The 10,947-nt window shown below is 33.7% G+C and overlaps 2 protein-coding genes across 2 annotated transcripts; one reads left to right on the top strand and one right to left on the bottom strand.

Moving 5' to 3' along the window:
- The first annotated feature begins 4,832 nt into the window (after window positions 1–4,832).
- On the top strand, window positions 4,833–7,761 carry LOC126685858 (transcription factor MYB17). Its single transcript, XM_050379835.2, has 3 exons — window positions 4,833–5,272; window positions 6,027–6,156; window positions 6,828–7,761. Exons 1-3 carry the CDS (start codon window positions 5,140–5,142, stop codon window positions 7,480–7,482), a joined length of 918 nt encoding a protein of 305 aa, XP_050235792.1. The 5' UTR covers window positions 4,833–5,139; the 3' UTR covers window positions 7,483–7,761.
- Window positions 7,762–7,988: 227 nt separating this feature from the next.
- LOC126685859 (remorin-like) lies at window positions 7,989–10,947 on the bottom strand. The gene is made up of 5 exons (XM_050379836.2): window positions 10,734–10,947; window positions 8,996–9,046; window positions 8,717–8,804; window positions 8,544–8,625; window positions 7,989–8,435 (listed from the first exon to the last, which is right to left on the bottom strand). The coding sequence occupies exons 1-5, from the start codon at window positions 10,900–10,902 to the stop codon at window positions 8,241–8,243; spliced, it is 585 nt and encodes a 194-aa protein (XP_050235793.1). The 5' UTR covers window positions 10,903–10,947; the 3' UTR covers window positions 7,989–8,240.

Here is a 10,947-nt window from a genome sequence, read left to right as displayed (position 1 = left end):
TATATTTGACTCCATGCTTTTTGATTATCATTTCTTTATCATTTTCCAGTTTGTAGGACTATTTTTGGCCAGGTAAGAAATAATCTGTTTGCCTAGTCATTGTTTCTTCGAGACCAACATTGAATGCTTGCGATCTTGATTGAATAGATTGTTTACCAGGTGCTTTCCATAGAGAGTTTGTGAGGCGATATATAATGTGATTCTTGAAAGCGGTTTGCATTCTTTTGATTTGAAATCAATGCATGGCTGTGCCTGTGTTGCTTTGAATGGAGTTGGTTCAAGTGTTTGTAAGCATTCTTTTCTGATCTTGTTTGCTGATTCTCCGTATGTTTTGTATGAGGTGGGAGTGCAATAGGTGTAATCCAATCATAAATATTGAAGCATGGAGCATTTAATTTATAAAATGTAAACGGTACTTCTGCTGTGGATACTTATAATTTCCAAATTCTGTTAGGAATTGGGACGTCTAAGAACAGTATAAATGGATGTAAGCAAGTAGCCTTGGTCTCGAAAGCCATCCGTATGGGTTGGATATATTTACAGTCAAAATTTCAGTAGGTGGATTGCAAGTCTTGCTGGGCTTTGATTTATGTACGCTCGTGGTTCTTTGCAGAGAATTTGTCAAAGCAAAATTGTGATTCACAAAATTTTTGGTGTAAAATTGTACTTCCCTCCGTCCCATTCTAATTGACAAAATATGAAGTTTTTGGTGTCCTATTCGAATCGGCAAAATTAAAATAATTATAATTTTATCCTTTAATTTTTCATCTTTACTCTCATTTAAAATTATGTCTTTTATGGAAAAATGGTGAATATTTAATGAAAATATACTAATAGCATTAATTAGCTCTATTAACAATAAGAGGGTAAAGTATACAAGTAACTTTTTATGTCATTTATTAGTTTGTACTCCCTCCGTCCCACTCTAATTGACAAAATAACTAAATTACAATAACCAATACAAACTAATAAATGACATACATAGTTACTTCTATACCCTTCTATTGATAATAGAGCTAATTAATGCTATTAGTATCTTAGTCAAAATTAAATATTCACCATTTTTCCATAAAAAGATGAGGGTAAAGATGGAAAATTAAAAGATAAAATTATAGTTAAGTTAGTTTTGTCAATTAAAATGGGACACTAAAAACTCCATATTTTGTCAATTAGAGTGGGACGGAGGGAGTATTTTTTTTGTCAAAGATGGTAATCTACTCAGAGTTGCAATTGTTAATTGTTAGTTACCGAGACGTGGCTCGAATTTACAATCTCTCGATGCATTTAGAGAGGTCTTAGTCATTCAAATTAGACTCACATTGGTTTATTAGTTCGTATTGGTTGTTGTAATTTTGTTATTTTGTCAATTAGAGTGGGACGGAGGGAGTATCATACTAGTATCCGCTGGTGAGGGAAGGGGAGTAGGGTTATTGGGAGGGTATTGAATGCGAAGAAGAGTGGGGGTGTGGAACAGTAAATGGGTTCTTACACGTCGCCGACATCATTAATGCATGGCCTCTTCTGCCACACGAAATCGTCCCCCCTCCATCATCTACGTCCACATCCAATCCATTTAATATTTTGTTGTAAGAAACTAAGAATGCATGGCACTATCGTTTGGCAAAACATGTAGGGAAGTTTTTAACGAAGGGGCATGTGGAAAAGTTTAGAATTTGGTCATTGCGGATTTTGAATCTATGTGTAGATATCGACCAGTTCACATTTTAACATTACTCCCTCCTTTTCATTTTATTTGTTACTTTTGATCTCCTAAAAAGATTCTCACTATTTTTTTTTGTTATGGACACATGTTAACCTCTTTTGCTCTACTAATAATGAGCCAATATATTTATTGATGGGTAAAATTTTATGTTGACGAAAAGAGTATGTGATAATATTTTCTAGCTGCTTTTAATTGAAACTAAAAATTTATAAATATAACCCGTTTTTTATATTATATTTATTTTATAGCCAATTTTAAATTGGTTTGTTTTTTTTTTATTGTGATTAAACCGTTTATTATGACACAACACGCAAATGTTTGATATTTTATTGTGATTAAATCTTATATACATGGTTGCCATGTTGGCAAGAAAATCGGTCTGATTTGAATTTGGCTATAAAAGGAACATAATTGTCAAAACGGGTTATATTAGCAAATCTTGAGGTTTGATCATTACTGACAAAAATTATAAAGGTTTGGTATTTTTTGAGGAAAAGTGACAATCAAAGTGGAATGAAAAGAGTATAATCAACTAATGATAATATTTTCTACTTTTTTTATAATTGAGTGTAATTGCTAAATACAAGTTAATTGACCCTGACACGTAAATTCAAAGGCCGCTTGCTCAAAATTTTTGTGTTTATGTTCATACATCATACTTAACTCATCAATAAAATTAATTAAAAGAGAAGGTAGAAAGAATTGAAAAATGTTGAAGAATTTTTAATTATGTTTTTAAATCATATATCACAACTACATGGTAATTGACACTTTTGAGGAAATTATATCTCAAAAATTCATGGGCTACTATTTGATTAGTTTGGTTTATGTACTATGTTCTTGCTTATATTCTACCGTTTCATTAATTTTCTTCTACTTTTTAGATTTATAACTATCAAACATGCTTCATTAGTTGCCTTGAAATACAAGTTTCCCAGACCAGAAAAGAAGAAGATATTGGTACAATTTTCTAGTGTAACTACTAAAATACTATTCACATAGGCAAAGCCGGTCAATACTTGTATTGATGAGCTTAACCTCTACGTAATCTGAATATTGAATCATCCAAAAATTAGTGTTCGATGTGTACAATTGAATTGCTTTGGTTTGTCCATCCGATCAAGCTTGTCAGCTCTGTGGCATCAATTATTCAAACTCACCTTTTCATATTTTGACTTCTTGTTGACTGCATTTATTAGACTGCAATTGCGTATTCAATTCTTTGGATTGCTCTGTTTTTTTAAAGTTTAAACTGTAGATGGCAAGATCTCCACCTAAGAAGTGTTGATACTTTTAAATTATTGAGATTTATATTATATGTTGTATTAGACTCTTATTACGATCGGATCTATAAAATATATATGAATCTAACCGATTAAATGAGAAAAAAATGAAAACAGGAACTTGCCTACTCTTTGGCTAGGATAAACTCCACTTCGGGCTACCGTCAGTATACGAGAAATGGTTCAATTCGATCCCACCACTTGTGGTGCAGAATCAAATAACTCATTTTCAATTATTTTGATCGACTAAGAACAATACTCATGGTTTTGGATCAATTAAGAAAAAAGTTGTACAATACAAACAAATTTAGGAACCGAAATGATCCAGTTTTATAAAATTTTAGTTCCACCATTGAATGTGAATTGAAATGGAGTAATGACTCCTTTCCCTTAATTGAGACGTTTAGAGTTAGAGCTATATATGTGTACGAAATATTTTAAAAACTTTAAGAAAGAGCTTAATCGTCATCGGATTTTATCTAACTCGATCCAAATTAGTTAGACCCGCTTTCCGGATATCGGTACCTATAAAAAGAAAAACCTTCCATATATCCTCAAACAATTTATAATTGAAAAACATTTATGTTCTCGTATCATGCTTAAATTTTGTTTTCTTTTTGTTGTATTAACACATGCATTAAAATCAATCCCTTTACGTGTCATTATCCTATTGTCAAAAACTCAAAATTTTCTGCAAATCCTAAACCTCAGTGTCTCTCTAAACTCAACCGTCCATGAAAGTTCTGATCAGTAGAATTATTTTTTGGGTGGTGTCATCACTGTCATGGTGAATCCGTACGGTGGAGGTCACTGTCGAAGAGGGCCATTAGTTGTATCTTTCCCAATAAATTAAATGTTTGGAGAATCCGCCATTAATGCTTTCTCTTTCAACTTCAATGCATATACATTCTCTCTCTTACCGGTTCTGTGTAAGAGAAACGTTTGAAGAAGAAGAAGAAGAAGAAGAACAAGTCCATTAATTCAATGAGTCCCATGTTCACTGTTTCTACAGTGTTTTTTTTGTTTTCTTTCACTGTATAATATGATCATTAATGAACAAAAGATCAATTCACCCCCTTAACTTAACACGAACTATTAAAAAAGTCATATTCAAAATAAAATCCACAAGTATGCCAAATTGTGCCTTTTTTCGCCCTTCTGTAAAAAAGTTGTAATGTTTAATTTAACCTAACAAAACAATAATTAACTCTAATTAAAATTGTAATTATATTTCTAATTCAAATCCTACATAACTTTAATTAAACATAATTAAATTTACCTTTTTTTTGTGTATCAAACTGTCATGTCGTATGTTCAAATCCTCTCACAAACGCTCCCCTTCCCCATTTATATAAAAAAAGCATAATTAAATCTAATCAAGCTCGAACCGTTGTCGTTCGTCGATCTTCAGAAGCTGCATGTCGTTGTTCGTCTTGGTCCTGCATTATTGGTGGCGAAGGTGATTATTACAGGCGACATGCGGTGGTTTTACAGACGAAAATGAGGAGGAAAAAGATGAAAATGAAAAAAACGCAACAAGGTCATCTTAATTTTTTTTGCCATAATGTAATTGATATTTGGGGAATAAAATAAAAATTAAGCACCATTTTAAATTTTTGTCATATTTGTAGGTTTTTTTGATCAACTTTTTTATAATATTTTTTTGGTACTTCGTGCCAAGTTGAGGGGCTGAATCGATCCTTTGTTCATATTAACTTGTTCAATTCATGTTCTTTTCACGCATAAATACAAATATTTATTGCACTATGTTGCCAGCTTGAAACGCGCTGAATTGATCGTTGTTTCTTCTTCTGAGCAATAAATTCTCACTTTTGATTAAATCGAAACCAGCATTTATTTCTGTTTCCATTTCTCTTTCTTTATTAATGAGCTGCTCCATGATTCACTCAGCAGCTCTTTTCACTTGCACCACACTCTACTAAGTATTACTACAGCTACCAGTTTATAATTCATTGTTCATCTCTTTATACAACATTTCTAGTTTGAAATGTCTCGGTTTTTTTCTCTTTAATGTTCATGGGAGAAGTGTTAGCTTAGGTGCTTGAATTTTGTTGATCGTTTTGGTGGTTTGTTGGTCTTGTTCTTGTGGTGGAGAATTAGTGAGAAGAAGAGATGGGGAGGACACCATGTTGTGAGAAGAAGGGGCTGAAGAAAGGGCCATGGACACCTGAAGAAGATGAGATTCTTGTGGAGTATATTAAGAAGAATGGCCATGGAAGCTGGCGTTCTCTTCCTAAGTTAGCAGGTAAATACAAAGTTGTTCTATATTTTATGAATCAGAGTTGAAATTGGATGATAATGTGCTATTTGTTTGTCTTTACTTGTGAGCTAAGTAGCACATTCAATCAATGTTTCCCCCCGTTTCGGAAACACGTCGGAAGTTTAGTGTTTCGGACTTATTTTTTTACAGAAAAGGCCTTAAAATAATGACGATTTTCCGTGTCCGTATCCGTGTTCAAATGTCCTATTTTTATGTTTTCGTATTCGTGTACGTGCTACATAGCTTATGAATGACAGTTGTTTCTTGAATGTCAGACCTCTTGAAAATCTCAAGTTAGCCTTAATGATCATTACTTATTTACTTATGAATTTGTGCTATATCTATCTTTTGAATCAGAGTTGAAACTGAAATTGGATGATAATGTGCTATTTGTTTATCTTTAGTTATGAACTAATTAGCACAAACACTTCATTTAATCAACATTTCTCTTGTATCGAAAACATGTCGAAACTTGGATTTTCATTTTTAACATAGAAAATGTTAAAATGACAACGTTTCGTTGTGTCCGTGTCCGTGCTGCATAGCTTATGGTCTGTGGATGACATCATGACAATTGTCTCTTGAATGTTTATGATCAATTAGGCATGAGACCTCTTGAAAATCTCAAGTGAGCCTTAATGGTTGATCAAATTAATCACAATGTTCATTAAGATTTCACTTATACAGAGCACTCTCTGTACCAAAATTGGTGTTTTAATTGCTATTTGTGTTTTTACAGGCCTTCTTCGCTGCGGAAAAAGTTGCCGGCTACGGTGGACGAACTATCTCAGACCAGATATAAAAAGGGGTCCTTTTACTACTGAGGAAGAGAAACTTGTCATTCAACTCCATGGAATCCTTGGAAACAGGTTAGACCATCTATATGCAATGTGGAAGTAGCATATCTTGCTAATTGAATAATTGTTTTATAAGTTAGAAACACAAACTGTTACACAAATGATATTTGACATCTCTCAGCAAATAACATCCCACATCCAAAAAAATAGGACTGAGTTTAAATAATTTATAAAATTTAGACTTCAATTATTAAGTAAATTTGGATTAACTATTTTGAGTCGGTGGTTAGGACCTAAATATTAGTCGAGCCAGTTGAATTCGGACTGTTAGGAAGTATCAAAGCCGGCACAAGTGTTATTGTGTTGAGCCGGGTCTGAAAAAAAAACAGAACGTCACTGAACCACAACATTCGGATTAAATTCAGACTGTTAGGTAGTATCAGAGCCGACTATAGTGCTATCATGTTGAGCCGGGTCTGAAAAAAATGAGAGCGTCTACATTCGAGGTGTAGTCTGCACCTAAGACCAGTCGCGACGAGAATGTTGCTAATTAAGGAAACACCAATTAGTTCAATCCTCTTAGTTTATACTTGTCTTTCATTTTCTGCAAATTATGTGCATTAAACTAATCCTTAAAACACTACTGCAATAAAAAAGATTATCCGAATTCAATCTTTATCATTTAACTGTTTATTCATGTAATGTCGGACCATCATATTTAATTCTAAGGAGTGACTGTTCAGGTGGGCTGCCATTGCCTCTCAACTACCAGGCAGAACTGACAATGAGATAAAGAACTTATGGAACACTCACCTCAGAAAACGCCTCCTTTGCATGGGACTGGATCCCCAGACTCACGAACCATTTACATCCTCTGGACCATCCATAACCGCACCTGCATCGCCCTCTACTCGCCATATGGCTCAATGGGAGAGTGCGCGGCTCGAAGCTGAGGCTAGGCTTTCAAGAGAATCCTCACTCTTCACTCAACCTACTCAACCAACTTCAAGCAAAACTGATTCAGATTACTTTCTACGAATCTGGAACTCGGAAATTGGAGAATCCTTCCGAAAATTCCATCCCGGAGATAAGACAAACTGTCCAAGTCCCGTTTCAGCTTCTCAGGCATCTTCATCAACAAAATGTGGATCATTTTCAGCTGATATTAGTCCAAACGTAGCAGGTTCTTCTACAACAGCAAGCTATCAAATGGAAGATAATGACTGCAAAAGCTGTAAATCTTACACTGAAGATATGAACGCTGCCTCCGAAGAAGAATCGAGTTCTATCGAGTTGGAGGACGATTCATCAGACTCAGCATTACAGCTTCTGTTGGATTTCCCCATTAACAATGATATGAGTTTCTTGGGAGGAAACTTTGATGATTATGCTATATGAAAAGCTACCCATCTTTTGCTTGAATTTTGAGCTACTCTTTTAGAGTACTGCAAGCTGCTAGTAGTTGGTGTAAAATCTAACCAAAACTTACCAAGCTTGCTTATCTTAGATTATTTTTTGGCTTGCTGATAATCAGCATTTTGCAGTCTCGATTATCGGAGAGGCGTTAAGTATAAATATACGGTATGTATTCTTTGTAACGTAATTCATTCAGGTAATGCTGTAATATATCTTGTTTCCGCTACACAATGCTATATATCTTTTTATTTTTATTATTAATGCTACGTAACGCTATCTGTTCTTCTTAATACCGAGTCCTTTTATCCATAGCTGTTTTTACTGTGATGAAAACTACAGATGAATGCTCGGAAATGGAAATCAAAAAAGCTGAAACGGTTTTATTTTCTTCATAAAAATAGGTTTCAAATATAGAATTTCAGAAAAAATCAAAAACGGAAATGAAAAGCAGAAATTTAGTACTCGAGAAATTCTCATGCAACATAGAATAACTAACAAATTCCATCAAACTGTTCTCATAGATAAAACCCTATATTTCTATACATAGGCAAATTAAATAATGGGAATTGGATAGTTTTCCAACGTTCAAAGGCATAAAACTGAGTGGAAAGTGACTAGCAAGCAAATTATACAGATGAAAACACAGTTGCATATGAAAAAAAATAAATAACCGGTTTGAAAGAGAGCAGTGATTCCACTTGCTGCTTACATAATCCAAGTCGGGCGCAAAACCCGCAACACTAGAAGCAACCGAGGAGTTTCTTCGGAGTTTGGCCAGTAGCACGGTATTTTGCAGCCATTTCCTCTGCCTTTAGGACTTCTTCTCCTCGTTGAGCTTCGACTATTGCTCTCTTTTCTTGAGCCAGCATAACAATGGAAGCTACTTTGTTCTTCTTTTTCTCTGCATATTCCGCCTTCTTCTTCTCCAATTTTTCCTGTCATTTGTTGATTTAGTTAGTTTGCATTCAACCAAAATATTTAAAATATCAAATGGCAATATCAAACAAAATAGCAATGATTTATATAATGGTCAAACAAATCACCTCCATCTTTCTCAACTGGGCTTCAACAACTGCCTTCTTACTACTCTCCCATGCAGCAATATCAGATAACTTTTTCTCAGCCCTGTTTATCAGTAGTGTCATTTTTCAATTACCAAGAGTTCGAAAATAAAAAGTTTATATTAACGAACAAGTTAGTCAAAACAATTCCGTACTTGTTCTCTGCTTTCGATTTCTCACTTTCTTCCCATGCCTTGACGAAGGAATTTCTCTTTTCCTTTTCCAAGTCTGCAAGAGCAATATCTGTAGAACACAATATCAAACCTTTCATAATTAGAACTTCACAAATGCATTCAAACAATAAATAGAAATGGACATCTTCATTATGTGCTACATTGGATCAACATAATCTGTATTATCCGTGCTTGCACGGTTAGATGGTTTACGAAACAAATTTATCAACAAAATAGAACAAGAACAAAAAAGAAATCTACCTCGGTCGAGCGATCCCCCTACAATCTTCTTTGGAGCAGATTCAGGAACCTCTATTAAGATTTTACAAACACAAAAAAGTTAAAGTCAAGCAGTCATTAATTCTGACTTTGTCTAACCCAAAAAGAACTTCAATTATTTTCATGTCATTATCAAAGTGACAAAGGGGAGCAATGTTTCTGCTTTGGATGCCATTATGCTATATAAGTAGGGTCAATTTGCACTAAATTTAAAACACCTTTGGATGCCATTATCCAAATTAGTAGGGTCAATACCCCACCAATTCTTGAAAAATCTTAACTAATCTTATCTCATAAAATTTTGATGCTTAAGTGTGTATCAAAAAAAGAAAAAGCAAAACATCAAGAACTTGATTAGCATCAAAAAAAGAGATAAAGACTATCAACAAAGGTTCATTTTACCCCCTCAATTTGGTAAAAAATTCAATTAAGGCCAAATTCATGGCTTTGAAAAAAAATCACAAATTTGATATTTTGGCTCACCCCTTCAGCTTGAAATTGTCCAATAATTTTATCTCATCAGCTCCAATCAAAAATTTCTATAGTTTTTTCATTTTCGACACCTCATTTAAAGGGATAAAACGAGTCAAAATGCGAAGTATATAAGATGTTTTCTCTAAAGTCACGAACTTGGCCTTAATTGATCTTTTATGCCAAGTTTAGGGAGTAAAATAAACTTTTGTCGAAAAGACTATAACACCACCAATTACAGAGTGTAAAACAAAAAAAATAAACTTCGTTCATTTAAGAGTAATGCTATATAACCCTCCTTTTTAACTCACCTTTTTTACCCCACCCGAAGTGATGATAAACTAGTCGAGACATTAAAAGTTGTTTTTTGAGATATACACTTTTAAAAGAGAATTGGAAGAATTAGAATTAAATACTGGGAGAGACAATGAAGTTGACACAAAATGGTGGGTTAAATAGTATTTTCCTTCATTTAATACTTCTAAGTAATGAACTAAGGCCAAGGGTAGCGATTTTCCCAATTAGTCTAATATTAATATTATGGAGCGTATTTATCACATGTTTGAGTGTAAAAATCTCCGCCCTAATAATAGTACAGAACTACAGATGATTAAAAATCCAAATGAATCAAAAAGATTCTCTATTTCAAATTAGCTGTCATTAGTTGTTGACTAATCTGCTAAAAAATCTACATTTTGGTTAAATTTGTTTTAATCAGTAAAATTCGGGGATGTATAAAGGTAAATAATTTTTTAAAATACGGTGAAAACGTAGAGTAACTATTCCCTTATTTGCTAACGTTCTCTCTCTCTTTCTATCCCCTGTTCTCTTAATTAATCTTAATCACAATTAATTAACCATAATTTTATCTAATCAATATTATATCCATAAAAAAAAACCATGATCATCAAACATAAGAAAGGAAAATAAATTATGTCCATTAGTCCATCCTTTTTATTTTTATGATCATCATAAAATTGCAGAATAAAATAATATGAATATTTTCAAATTCTAAACACAGTTAAAAAAATCAACACTAATATCCTTAAACAATTAGCTAGGTAGCACGGATCCTCGTTCAATTAACGTGTTCCGTTTTGTAAACATTTCGAAACTTGATGTTTAAGACACGGAATTTCAATTTTTTACATAGAAAACTTTAAAATAACACCGTTCCCGTGTTCCGTTTTTCCGTGTCCGTGCTATCTAAACAATTAGCCAGCAATAAAATGAAATAAAAATTGCTTACTTTCAACTACAACAAGAGCTTTGGATTCATCGACAGCAAGCTTTTCTGCAGGCGGTGGTGGAGGAACCGTAGCTTTTTCATCGCTTTTAGCTTCCACCGGTGACGGTTCAGTTACCGGAGCAGTCACCGGCGATTCAACTTCCAGCTTCTTCGATTCCAGCTCAGCCATTAATTTTCCTTTTTATTACTACCTTACAGAATACAATTAAACAAA

This window comes from Mercurialis annua, linkage group LG6, assembly GCF_937616625.2.
Source record: "Mercurialis annua linkage group LG6, ddMerAnnu1.2, whole genome shotgun sequence".
Taxonomy (NCBI): Eukaryota; Viridiplantae; Streptophyta; class Magnoliopsida; order Malpighiales; family Euphorbiaceae; genus Mercurialis; species Mercurialis annua.
The sequence above is the reverse complement of the archived record's forward strand: the minus strand, read 5'-3'. Positions and strand labels throughout refer to the sequence as shown.